Source organism: Rana temporaria, chromosome 5 (assembly GCF_905171775.1).
Source record: "Rana temporaria chromosome 5, aRanTem1.1, whole genome shotgun sequence".
NCBI lineage: Eukaryota > Metazoa > Chordata > Amphibia > Anura > Ranidae > Rana > Rana temporaria.
In genome coordinates this window covers 82,232,905-82,246,595 of record NC_053493.1, presented here as the reverse complement: position 1 = coordinate 82,246,595, position 13,691 = coordinate 82,232,905, and the positions used below count along the sequence as shown (strand labels likewise).

The following is a 13,691-nucleotide window of genomic DNA, read 5'->3' as shown; positions in this document are numbered from 1 at the left end:
GGTGGAACTCCACTTTAACTGGACAAGCTGAAGCTAGAAGCTGATTGGTCGCCATGAACAGCTACTCGAGTTTTGATAAATCCCCCTCTATGGGTGTATTGAACAGGAATTGCCTTTAGTTGTACTATGAGTAGGAGGGATGTCACAGACATAGGCAAGAGATGGGGGAGTTTTGAGGATGGCAAAACCTTATGGATAACATATGTTGACTTACCTTCCATCAGGATGCCAAAAGCTTTGAAAAAGAGAAGCGCAGGATCATTGTAGTATTTCTGCAGACCTTCTCTTGCTATATTTTGCATATGACGATAGTATTTCTGATTACAGTAGAAAATAATAGAGGTCTGGAAAACAAAAATAATATATTTTGCATCTTTGGCCAACAGGCAACTAATAAAAATAATAGGAAGAAATAGAAAAACACGAGGATCAAGAATAACATCTACGAGACATCCCCTATCCTTAAAGTGGTTCTAAAGGCTCAAGGGCCCGGATTCAGGTAGGACTTGCGCATTATTTGCGGAGGCACCGGGCAACGATTTTGCCCTACGCCCCCGCAAATAATTTGCGCTGCCCTCGATTCACGGAGCAGTAGCTCCGTAAATTGCGAGGGCGCGCCGGCAAAATTGCCCGGCGTAAGCGCGCGCAATGTAAATGATCCCGCCGGGGGCCCGAGCGTACATCGCATGCTCCGTCGGGAAACTTTCCCGACGTGCATTGCAGCAAATGACGTCGCAAGGACGTCATTTGCTTTAAAGTGAACGTGAATGGCGTCCAGCGCCCTTCACGAATCACTTACGCAAACGACGTCAAAAATTCGAACGGCGCGACGCGGGAACGACGGGTATCCTTTAGCATTGGCTGCCCCTGCTTTTAGAAGGGGCAGCCTTACGCTAAAGACGACGTACGGAACCGACGTAACTTGTGTACGCAGGGGGCGCGCAACATTGTGAATCGGCGTAAGTATGCAATTTGCATACTATACGCTGACCACAATGGGAGCGCCCCCTAGCGGTCATCGCAAGAATGCAGCCTAAAATCTGCGTGGCATAAGAGCCTTATGCCACGCAGATTTTAGGCTGCAGTCGGCGTAACGAGTTCTCTGAATCAGGAGAACTCGTTACGCCGGCGCAAGTCAGCAATTGCGCTGCGTAACTACGGTTACGCAGGCGCAATTGCTACCTAAATCCGGGCCAAGGTTTTTCTTTAACTTCATGCATTCTATGTACAAGAAAAAACAGTCACTTCCAGCGCTAAGGAGTCTTCTGATGGGGAAATCCAATAGAAACTACAAAGACAAAACAAAATGGAAGGCGCGCACACAGTGCATTACCAAAAATATTTATTGGGCACTCACAATGGGCACTCACAGGCCCGGATTCACGTAGGAGAGCGCATCTTTGTGCGGGTGTAACGTATCCTATTTACGTTACGCCTCCGCAACTTTGACAGGCAAGTGCAGTATTCTCTAAGCAAAGTTGCGGCGGCGTAGCGTAAATAGGCCGGCGTAAGCCCGCCTAATTCAAATGTGGAAGATGTGGGCGTGTATTATGTAAATGTATTGTGACCCCACGTAAATGACTCTTTCTCCGAATGGCGCATGCGCCGTCCGTGAAAGTATCCCAGTGCGCATGCTCCAAATTAACCCACAAAAAGCCAAGTCTTTCGACGTGAACGTAAATTACGCACAGCCCTATTTGCGAACGACTTACGCAAACGACGTAATCGACGGAAAATTTGACGCTGGCCCGACGTCCATACTTAACATTGGTACGCCTCATATAGCAGGGGTAACTTTACGCCGGAAAAAGCCTAATGTAAACGGCGTATCTGTACTGGGTCGGCCGGGCGTACGTTCGTGAATTGGCGTATCTAGCTGATTTACACATTTCTAGGCGTAAATCAGCGTACACGCCCCTAGCGGCCAGCGTAAATATGCAGTTAAGATACAACGGCGTAGGAGACTTACGCTGGTCGTATCTTATACAAATTCTGGCGTATCTGATTCTTTGAATCAGGCGCCAAGATACGACGTCTCAGACTCAGAGATATGCCGTCGTATCTCCTACGTGAATCCGGCCACAATGTTGGAACTCTCAATGAGCCATAAAACTACACAAAGTTGATTGGTGGAGACACATGTGTGTCGAATCACATTAAAAAAGGGGGTAAAAGCTGATGCATTTCAGGGGTGCACCCCCTTCCTCAGAGCTAAGCTACTCTTAGCTCTGAGGAAGGGGGGTGCGCCCCCCAAAACTCGTCAGTTTTAGCCCCTTTTTGATGTGATACGACACACATGTGTCTGCACCAATCAACTTTGCGTAGTTTAATGGCTCATTGAGTGTTCCAACATTGCGAGTGCCCATTTTCTACTGATATTACTATCCAATAAATGTTTTTGGTAATGCACTAGGTGTGCAACCTTCCATTTTTGTTTTGTCTTAATGCATTCTATGTGAATAGACAGGAAGAGCAGTAGCTTGAGAGCAAGCCTGCCTGGGTGCCCCCATAGCAAGCTGCTTGCTGTGGGGGCACTTCAAGGGAGGGAGGAACCAGGAGCACCGGCGAGGGACCTGAGAAGAGGAGGATCTGGGCTGCTCTGTGCAAAACCACCGTACAGAGCAGGTAAGTGTAACATGTTTGTTATTTTCATTAAAAAAATCCAAAGCCTTTATATCACTTTAATCTATTTCAGTATCTGGCCAACACTATCATGTGTTTCCCACGTTCTATAAAGTATACGCTATATCAGTGCAGCGCCACACTGATATATACTATACCAATACCATGAGAAAACACTAAACTATTTTATTATATACAAAGTTCCCTGTATGAGGAAACAAAACAAAGGATAAAGGAAGCTGATATCCTGGAGTATACGTTATAAACTGTAGGCCTGATGTGTTCAATAACTAATATAAGTCTCAGTCTTGAGTCATTAGTCATGCACTGATCTATAGAAGAAAGGATGAACACACATTTTATCAAATCCTTACCATCAGCTGTGGATCTGTATCCGCCATTGTGGAGTATATCTCAGTATTCTTGTCTTCAGAGAAGTTGTATGTCTGCAGAGGAGACAGAAGAGGAAATCTCACATCAGCTCTTGTCTTCCACACTTAATCTACCCAAAACTGACCTAACGTGATTTAACCGAACCTGACCTAATCTACCCTAACCTGACCTGGCCTGACCTAACCTACCCTAGCCTGACCTAACCTACCCTAGCCGGACCTGACCTACCCTAACCTCACCTGACCTATTCTACCGTAACCTGACCTACCCTAACCGAACCTGACCTATTCTACCCTAACCTGACCTGGCCTACCCCAACCTGACCTGACCTACCCTAACCAAACCTGACCTAATCTACCCTAACCTGACCTGGCCTGACCTAACCTACCCTAACCTGACCTACCCTAACCTCACCTGACCTATTCTACCCTAACCTGAGCTGGCCTACCCCAACCTGACCTGACCTACCCTAACCAAACCTGACCTAATCTACCCTAACCTGACCTGGCCTGACTTAACCTACCCTAGCCTGACCTAACCTACCCTAACATAACCGAACCTGACCTACCCTAACCTGACCTATTCTACCCTAACCTGACCTGGCCTACCCCAACCTGACCTGACCTGACCTACCCTAACCGAACCTGACCTACCCTAACCCAACCTGACCTACCCTAACCCAACCTGACCTATTCTACCCTAACCTGACCTGGCCTATCCCAACCTGACCTGACCTACCCTAACCGAACCTGACCTGCCCTAACCGAACTTGACCTATTCTACCCTAACCTGACCTGGCCTACCCCAACCTGACCTAACCTACCCTAGCCCGACCTAACCGAACCTGACCTATTCTACCCTAACCTGACCTGGCCTACCCCAACCTGACCTAACCTACCCTAGCACGACCTAACCGAACCTGACATATTTTACCCTAACGTGATGTGACCTGACCTAACCTAACCTACCTTGATCTGAGTTACCCTACCCTAACATACCCAAACCTGACCTACTCTACCCAAACCTGACCTACTCTACCCTAACATAACCTACCCTAACCTGATATACCCAAACCTGGCCTAGCCTACTCTACCCTAACCTGATCTGACCTACCCTAACCTCCCAAGGTTTCTGATTTCCTGGCATGTTACTTTTACTGATAACTATTTCTGATTTCTTCCACTGGCATTTCCCAGATTTCAGAGTTCCCAGTCTGTCTGTCATGGAGAGATCTGATCTTACAGAGATGTTTTCCTGTGCAGTCTTCCTGCTGAGATCTGTCTATCCTTCTCTGTGTCCTCCTGTGTATGCGATCTTTCTATCCTTCTCTCTGTATGAGATCTCTGTGTCCTCCTGTGTATGAGATCTCTGTGTCCTCCTGTGTATGAGATCTTTCTATCCTTCTCTCTGTATGAGATCTCTGTGTCCTCCTGTGTATGCGATATGTCTATCCTTCTCTCTGTATGAGATCTCTGTGTCCTCCTGTGTATGCGATATGTCTATCCTTCTCTCTGTATGAGATCTCTGTGTCCTCCTGTGTATGCGATATGTCTATCCTTCTCTCTGTATGAGATCTCTGTGTCCTCCTGTGTATGAGATCTCTGTGTCCTCCTGTGTATGCGATATGTCTATCCTTCTCTCTGTATGAGATCTCTGTGTCCTCCTGTGTATGCGATATGTCTATCCTTCTCTCTGTATGAGATCTCTGTGTCCTCCTGTGTATGCGATCTCTGTGTCCTCCTGTGTATGCGATCTTTCTATCCTTCTCTCTGTATGAGATCTCTGTGTCCTCCTGTGTATGCGATCTTTCTATCCTTCTCTCTGTATGAGATCTCTGTGTCCTCCTGTGTATGCGATCTCTGTGTCCTCCTGTGTATGCGATCTTTCTATCCTTCTCTCTGTATGAGATCTCTGTGTCCTCCTGTGTATGCGATCTCTGTGTCCTCCTGTGTATGCGATCTTTCTATCCTTCTCTCTGTATGAGATCTCTGTGTCCTCCTGTGTATGCGATCTCTGTGTCCTCCTGTGTATGCGATCTTTCTATCCTTCTCTCTGTATGAGATCTCTGTGTCCTCCTGTGTATGCGATCTTTCTATCCTTCTCTCTGTATGAGATCTCTGTGTCCTCCTGTGTATGCGATCTCTGTGTCCTCCTGTGTATGCGATCTTTCTATCCTTCTCTCTGTATGAGATCTCTGTGTCCTCCTGTGTATGCGATCTCTGTGTCCTCCTGTGTATGCGATCTTTCTATCCTTCTCTCTGTATGAGATCTCTGTGTCCTCCTGTGTATGCGATCTTTCTATCCTTCTCTCTGTATGAGATCTCTGTGTCCTCCTGTGTATGCGATCTCTGTGTCCTCCTGTGTATGCGATCTTTCTATCCTTCTCTCTGTATGAGATCTCTGTGTCCTCCTGTGTATGAGTTCTTTCTATCCTTCTCTCTGTATGAGATCTCTGTGTCCTCCTGTGTATGAGATCTCTGTGTCCTCCTGTGTATGAGATCTCTGTGTCCTCCTGTGTATGAGATCTTTCTATCCTTCTCTCTGTATGAGATCTCTGTGTCCTCCTGTGTATGCGATCTTTCTATCCTTCTCTCTGTAGGGGATCTCTATATCTCTATGGTGTCTCACCTCCTCCGGCGTCCTTGGTTACCCGGCACTTCCTCTGTTACCATGTGACATCAGTTGTCCTTCCTCCTCCAGGCCGATCAGCCGATCCCCGATGTGCTGTCCCCCTGTGTAGGTGTCGGCGGTTGATTGGCAGTCCTGGCGGTGTCTCAGCTGTGTGTGTGTGTGTCCGGCGGAGTGTTGCCGGTGACCGGTGATGGGATTGTCTCTGAGCTCCGAGTCCGCTGAGAGCGGCAACGAGGGATACCATGTCCATGGGGTGAGGAGAGGGTCCGGTGTGTATGAAGGGGTGGGCGGCTCTCGGTGACATGTCCTGCCGGCTGCAGTGTCCGCTGTGGGCCGGTGTCGGGGTGACGTGTACGGACGGTGATGTTTCTCACCATTGGCCACAGTGGAAATGTCACCGTGGCGATCTCCTGTGATTGCACACACACCATACAATCTGATTGTACAGACAGGGCTCCTTACACCCCAATCTCAATTATGTGTATGGGGCGTTTTCATTTATTTCAATGTATTTTCCTGACTCGGTTAGAGGTGTGTGTACATTAACAGTGTGTACTTTATATGAATCGCCCAATAAAGCGGTACAATGGTGTCGTGTCTGCCATCGGAATCCGCTCATTATTCCAGTCTGTGGTCATTGGGGCCCATTCACACCGTCTACATATGCGCAGTGACCCGCATTCATGTTTTTTATGCGTATTTGCCTGCATTTGTGGTGCGTTTTTCCTAAGCTTGCGTTCCCATTGAGATCACTACTGTCTTCTTTGGACGTTTATGTGCCCTGCGTTGTATTTTTGTGTATTTACATGTGTTTGTGTCCTTAGCTGTGCATACTTACCTGAGCCCCATCACTATCCAGTGATGTGCACGAGAGCCTCGGCTCTCCAGGGACTCTCCTTCCTCACTGGCTCCTGCTGCTGTCAGTCACAGCCAATGAGAGAGAGAGGGGGCAGAGCCAAGCCGTGGGGCACATGGCAGGAGCATACTGCTCGGGTGCGTTCACAGCAAGCTGTTTACTCTAGGGCAGGGAAATGCAATTAGTGGACCTCCAGCTGTTGCAAAACTACAAGTCCCATCATGCCTCTGGGTGTCATGCTTGTGGCTGTCAGAGTCTTGCTATTAAGGATGAGCTCTGGCGTGTTCGCATAGAACACGTGCAGAGCCCGCCAGGAAGTGAGCACGGCGCTGTGCTAGTCACAGCCAGGGAGACACTGGCCCGGATTCAAGTAGCAATTGCGCCTGTGTAACCATAGGTTACACAGCGCAATTGCTTACTTGCCCCGGCGTTACGAATGCTCCTGATTCAGGAACATCATAACGCCGACTGCAGCCTAAAATCTGCGTGGCATAAGGCTCTTATGCCACGCATATCTTAGGCTGCATTCTAGCGATGACCGCTAGGGGGCACTCCCATTGTGCTCAGTGTATAGTATGCAAATTGCATACTAACACCGATTTACAATGTTGCGCGAGCCCTGCGTACGCAATTTACGTCGTTTCCGTACGGCGTGTTTAGCGTAAGGCTGCCCCTTCTAATAGCAGGGGCAGCCAATGCTAAAGTATACCCGTCGTTCCCGCGTCGCGACGTTCAAATTTTACGTAATTTGCGTAAGTGATTTGTGAATGGCGCTGGACGCCATTCACTTTGAAGAAAATGACGTCCTTGCGACGTCATTTGCCGCAATGCACTTCGGGAAAGTTTCCCGACGGAGCATGCGCTCTACACTCGGCGCGGGAGCGCGCCTAATTTAAATGATTCCCGCCCCCTACGGGATCATTTACATTAGGCGCCCTTACGCAGGGCAAGTTTACACAGCGCACACGCAATTTACGGAGCTACTGCTCCGTGAATCGCGGGTAGCTCAGTAAATTTGCGGGGGCGCAGGGCAAAAACGCTGCCCTGCGCCTCCGCAAATAAGGGGCAAATCTACCTGAATCCGGGCCATTGTCCCGATGCTCGGCTGCAGGGATCGTGAAATGTCTCCCTGGCTGTTATTAGCGCAGCGCCGTGCACACTTCCTGGCGGGCTTTGCACGTGTTCTATGCGAACACGCCAGAGCTCATCCTTACTTACTATGCCTCATGGGACTTGTAGTTCTGCAACAGCTGGGGGTCCGCTAATTTCATATCCTTGCAATAGGGCATGGGTCTCCAAACTACGGCCCTCCCAGTTTTTCAGGAACTACATTTCCCATCATGCCTAGTCATGTCTGTGAATGTCAGCGTTTTACAATGCCCCATGGGATGTGTAGTTCTGCAACAGCTGGAGGGCCGTAGTTTGGAGATCCATGCTCGAGGGGCCAGGAGATCCGGTGTTTTCCCGAAAACTCCAACCATGACACTTCCGTTGACTCTCCAGCATCAGTAATTGGAGATTTGGACGAGTCGGCTGTTTTCACAGAACACCGGCAGCGTATACGCTATGGTACACGATATGAGTGGACATTTGTTAGTCCGCCCGCTGGTAACCAAGAAGGCTCTCCTCCAAGGTCAGCGACAACTTTTTTCAACCTTACGCGGCGTTCTGTCCAAACAGCTAACTCGTCATGTAAATTAGTTTAAACTCTGCCAGTGTTCTGTGAAAACAGCCAGGGCATCGAAATATCCAATTATTGCTGCTGGAGACTCACCGGAAGTGACGTGGTTGGAGATTTTGGTGAGTTGGAATTTTCGGCAGAACACCGAGACCCCAGGAGAGGAGAATCCGGGCTTCTTTGTGTTTATTTTTTTGTAAACTTGCCTTTAAAGTGCTTCTAAAGGCTCAAGGATTGTTTTACCTTCATGCATTCTATGCATAAAGGTAAAAAAAAAAAATTCTGTGCAGCATTTTTAGTGGGTGTGCAGAGCAGGGTGTGACAGGGTATTACTGGAATTTAACCACTTCCATACAGGGCACTTGCGCACCTTCCCGCCCAAGCCAATTTTCAGCTTTCAGCACTGTTGCACTTTGAATGGCAATTGCGCGGTCATGCTACACTGTACCCAAACAAAATTGGCGTCCTTTTTTCCCCACAAATAGAGCTTTCTTTTGGTGGTATTTGATTACCTCTGCGATTTTTTTTTTTTTTGTTTGTTTTTTTTTGTTTTTGTTTTTTTGCGCAACAACTAAAAAAAGACTTAAAATTTTGAAAAAAAATTAAGTTTTTAGTTTTTTCTGTTAATTGTTTTGTAAATAAGTAAGTTTTCTCTTTCAATTACGGGCACTGATATGGCGGCACTGATGGGCACTGATGAGATGGCACTGATGGACATCGATGAGGTAGTACTGACGGGCATAGATAAGGTGGCACTGATTGGCGGCGCTGGTATGCGGCACTGATGGGCACACATAGGCGGCACTGATGGGCACACATAGGCAGCACTGATGGGCACACATGGGCGGCACTGATGGCCACTACTGATGGGCACTCATGGGCGGCACTGATGGATACTTATGGGTGGCACAGATGGGCACTGATAGGTGGGCACTGGGCATGGATGGGCACTGTGGGGTGGCACTGATGGACACTGTGGGGTGGCACTGATCTACCCATGTTGCCAGTCCGTGCCCATTTGTGGGCACTGATTGGCATCTTTTTTTTTTTTAAGACTTTTTTTTCAATGCTTTTTTTTTTTTTGGCCCACCCTGGTGGTCCAGTGTGGCGATCCGAGGGGGGGCTGCGCTGATAAACAATCAGCGCGAACCCCCCCCTGTCAGGAGAGCCGCCTATCGGCTCTCCTATACTCGCGTCTGTCAGACACGCGTGAGGAAGAGCCATCAACGGCTCTTCCTGTTTACATCGTGATCAGCCGTGATTGGACACGGCTGATCACGTGGTAAAGAGTCTCCGCCGGAGGCTCTTTACCGAGATCAGAGATGCAGGGTGTCAGACTGACACCCCGCATCACCGATGGCCGCGCGCGGCATGAAATCCTGCAGGACGTCCTGTCAGGATTTCAGAACCACTTCCCGGACGTAAATCGGCCATAGGCCGGGCAGGAAGTGGTTAAACAGTATAGACTCTTATTAGCTTTACCTGCATAAGGCACCAGCCTGAAGGGATCTAGCAGGATTTAGGCCCCTTCCACACGGGGCGGATCCTTTGCAGCGGTCCGCCAGCGGGAGATCTCTCTGTTGATCCCTGCTGAGCCGGCGGATGACAGGTCCCTCTCTGCTCACTGAGGGGCTTGTCGAGCGCTGCTGCTTTTCTATGAAGAGATCGGATGAAAACGGACAGCATGTCCTTTTTCATCAGATCTCACCCGATCCGCCAGGACGGATGGCGACGTATTGCCATACGTCCGATTTTATCGGATCGGATGTCAGCGGACATGGTCACCGCTGACATCCGACGCGCCATAGAGTTGCATGGAGCTCCTGTTCAGGTCTGCCGAAAAAACGAACAGGCGGACCTGAACGGGGCCTTGAGGCTGCATTCACACCTGAGCGTTTTGTCGCCTGATGCGCGACGCTCAAAAACGCTAGAGGGGAAAAAAAAATACATTATTTCCTATGGAGATGGTTCACATCTCCACTCCAATCACGTGAATTGGGCGTTTTTGAGCGTTTCCATTTCCCATAGAAAGTAATGGAAACGCTCGATTCAAGCGACTAGCGCGACAACGAGCGTTTGCTACGGGCGTTTTGTCGCTTTAATCAATAGAACATTTCACCCAGGCAGAAGATAAAAAAAATCTACCAACATAGCAACAAGTGATGAAAAGATGATAATTTTTCCTATTGGCTAAAATAAAAAACGTTGAAGTAAAAAAACGTCGGACGACGCTGTATGCAAACGCGCAAATAAGCATGAATAAAGTACAACTAAATGTTGGTGTAAAGAGCCAATTACAGCGGCTCTTTACCATATGATCCACTGTGTCCAATCGCAGCTGATCAGTGTAAATAGGATTTGACAGTTATCGGCAGTCTTCTCCTCACGCTGAAAGCACGTGAGGAGACTCGTTAAGTGGCGATTCACACGGGACATCTACACTGATAATCAGGGCACTGATCATCAGTGCCTATCAGCGCACATCAGTGAAGGAGAACAATTAATTTTACTCGTTTTATAACAGAAACAAAAACTTTTTTTTTTTTCCAAACTTTTTGTTTGTTTAGAAAAAAAAAAACCCCAGCGGTGATTAAATACCACCTAAAGAAAATTCTATCTGTTTTAAAAAATAATAAAAATGACGTTTAGGTACAGTGTTGCATGACCGTGCAATTGTCATTCAAAGTGTGACAGCGCTGAAAGCTGAAAATTGGCCTGGACAGGAAGGGGGTGAAAGTGCCCGGTAGGCAAGTGGTGTTGCTGTCAGACATTGGCTTTTATGTGTCAGTACAGAGCAGCTCAGACGCCATGTTTGGTGTGCTTAGTCTGGAATGCACACGCCTCTCTGATACATCCAGAGAGTATTCCATGGTGATAATCAGGAATCTTCTGTTTGATGTCCTCGGGTAGACAACTGACTATACGGTCTGATTCATAATCCCTGTTGATCTGCTGACAACTCTCTTGTGTAGTGAGTGACTAGACACACACTGCACTGGGGTCGTTTTATTCAGGAATAAAGTAGATGTGAGGTGTGTTTAGTTTGGATCTACTGTGTACACCTTCCTGTCTACATGCACATTATTCACTGATAGACAAGGGTGGACCATGCATGAGCAACGTGTGCCAGCATATGGGCATGGTGGCTTGTAGTCTCCACCATGTAAAGGGTGACAACGTAGAAGCAACAGTATAAGACAGTTGTCACCCCATTACAGGGCGTGCCTGAATAAAGACAGGGATATTTTAATAAAAGCTGAATATTTAGGAGGATGACGAGAAACATTTGTGATTACTTTATATTTTATAGGACATGTTTACAAATTTGCAAAAATCTCCCCAGCCCTTCTCTGTGGTCCCCCCCCGTAGGTCATAGTTTCTGCAATACAGGCGTGTCCCATTTTGAAGCGGAGTTCCACCCAAAAATGGAACTTGTGGTTGTAGTGTAGGTCAGGGCTAGACAAATCCCAGTCGCCAGGTCGCCATGGCGACTAGAAATAGCGTCCTGGCGACTTGGCTTTTTTTTGTGAAGTCCCCAGCTCTTCCTTGTGTGAGCTGGCGCCATCTGGTGGTGGCCGTTGGTATTACAAGTTAAGCATTACAAGTAAGAGCCCATTCACACCTTGGCGTTTTGTCGCCTGTAGCGCGACGCGCACAAACGCCAGAGGGACCAAAATACATGTAAGGCTATGGGCATGGTTCACATCTGCACGCTGATGCGCCTGACGCGCATCGCCTGTAGTCAAAAGAAGTTCCGGACCCTTTTTTGTCGCGCAATACGCGCGATATGCGCGTATTTGAGCGTTTTTGGTTTTCCATTGAAATCAATGTAAAACGCCAGATACGCGCGTATTGCGCGACAACAAGCGTTTGCTATGGGCGTTTTGTCAATAGAACTTGTCGCCCATGCAGAAGATTAAAAAAATCTACCAACATAGCAACAAGTGATGAAAAGATGATAGTTTTTCCTATTGGCTAAAAAAAAAAACGTCTAAGTACAAAAACGTCGGACAACGCTGTATGCAAACGCGCATATTAGCATGAATACGCGCGACAAAACGCCGAAAAAAAACGCCGATAAAAACGCCGCTATTGCCTACGCCTAGGTGTGAATGCAGCCTTAAACAGCAATTCTAATGCCATTTTTCACTATTTTTACTGCCATCTTCTTCCCTCTAATTAGAACCCCCAAACATTATATATATTTTTTATCCTAACACCCTAGAGATCGTTGCAATACTTTCTGTCACGCTGTATTTGCGCAGCGGTCTTACTTTTGGGAAAAAAATTACACTTTTTTAAATAAAAAAATAAGACAACAGTAAAGTTATCCCCCTTTTTTTTTAATATTATGAAAGATAATGTTACGCCGAGTAAATTCATACCCAACATGTCACGCTTCAAAATTGCGTCCGCTCGCGGAATTCCGACAAACTTTAGAAAAAAAACCTTTTAAAATCTTCATAGGCGATGTTTAAAAAAAATCTACAGGTTGCATGTTTTGAGTTACAGAGGAGGTCTAGGGCTAGAATTATTGCTCTCGCTCTACCAATCGTAGCGATACCTCACATGTGTGGTTTGAACACCGTTTACATATGCGGTCGCTGCTCACGTATGTGTTCGCTTCTGCGCACAAGCTCGTCGGGACGGGGCGCGTTTTCTGGCTCCTAACTTTTTTCGCTGGCTCCTAGATTCCAAGCAAATGTGTCAAACCCTGGTGTAGGTGACCCCCTGACATGCCACATTTGGCATGTCATTTTTTTGGGGGTGGAGCGGGTACCCTGTTTTTAAAGGTACCCAGTTCCCACTTCCTCCCTGGCGCCACGGCACCGGAAGGAAGATCACCTCTCCCTCCACCCTCCCTGCAATTTTCTGGGACATTTCGCAGGTCCCAAAAGATCGCCAGGCCTATCACAGTGCGCGGCGCGCCTGGCTGTGAAGCCACAGCCGGGCGCCCACAGTAACAATTCTGGCACGGCAGAGAGGAGCGAGGCTTTGTGCCCCCGCATCGCTGTACCGTGGGACAGGTGAGTGTCTGATCATTAAATGTTAGCAGTTACACTATTTGTAGCTGCTGACTTTTAAATGGGCGGAGCTCGGTTTTAAGTCTAAAGCTGGCTATACACTAATATAGCAATTCGATTCTCTAATCATTAGTGGGGTCAAATCAGTGTTGAGGAAATTTGATGGAACCAGATGGAAAGTTTTTCCAGACTGGGCACATTTTTAACCGAGTATGTGGTCTTTGTTCTGGAAATGACATTTGTTCCAAAATCGAATGTTAAAAGCAAGCAAAGTTTTGAAGTACTTTCGAATGACATTTGTCCAATCATCAAATGTGCAAACATTCCTTCAAATGTTCTTTTGAAAATCTTTGAGTGTATAACCAACTTAAAGGATAAGTTCACTTTTTGTAACGTGTTACACCCTGAATGTGGGTGTAACATGTTAACCACTTCACGCCCGCACTATAGCCGAAAGACGGCTACAGTGTGGGCTTAAATTGCCGGG

The 13,691-nt window shown here is 47.5% G+C and overlaps 2 protein-coding genes across 3 annotated transcripts in view; one reads left to right on the top strand and one right to left on the bottom strand.

The window, feature by feature from the left end:
* Positions 1 to 5,720, bottom strand: part of TTC21A (tetratricopeptide repeat domain 21A) — a 116,363-nt gene extending 110,643 nt beyond the window's left edge. The window contains exons 1-3 of one of the 2 annotated variants that reach the window (XM_040352773.1): positions 5,644 to 5,720; positions 2,997 to 3,068; positions 215 to 344 (exon numbers count right to left, since the gene is read on the bottom strand). In XM_040352773.1, coding sequence (XP_040208707.1) covers positions 215 to 344; positions 2,997 to 3,023 — 157 coding nt within the window. In that variant the 5' untranslated portion in view covers positions 3,024 to 3,068; positions 5,644 to 5,720. The other variant, XM_040352771.1, reaches the window with a different exon arrangement.
* A 24-nt stretch (positions 5,721 to 5,744) lies between these two features.
* GORASP1 (golgi reassembly stacking protein 1) overlaps positions 5,745 to 13,691 on the top strand; it is a 73,388-nt gene continuing 65,441 nt past the window's right edge. Inside the window, exon 1 of the mRNA XM_040352774.1 lies at positions 5,745 to 5,899. Within this exon, the coding sequence (XP_040208708.1) occupies positions 5,837 to 5,899 (63 nt within the window). The 5' untranslated portion in view covers positions 5,745 to 5,836. The remainder of the gene's footprint in view (positions 5,900 to 13,691) is intronic.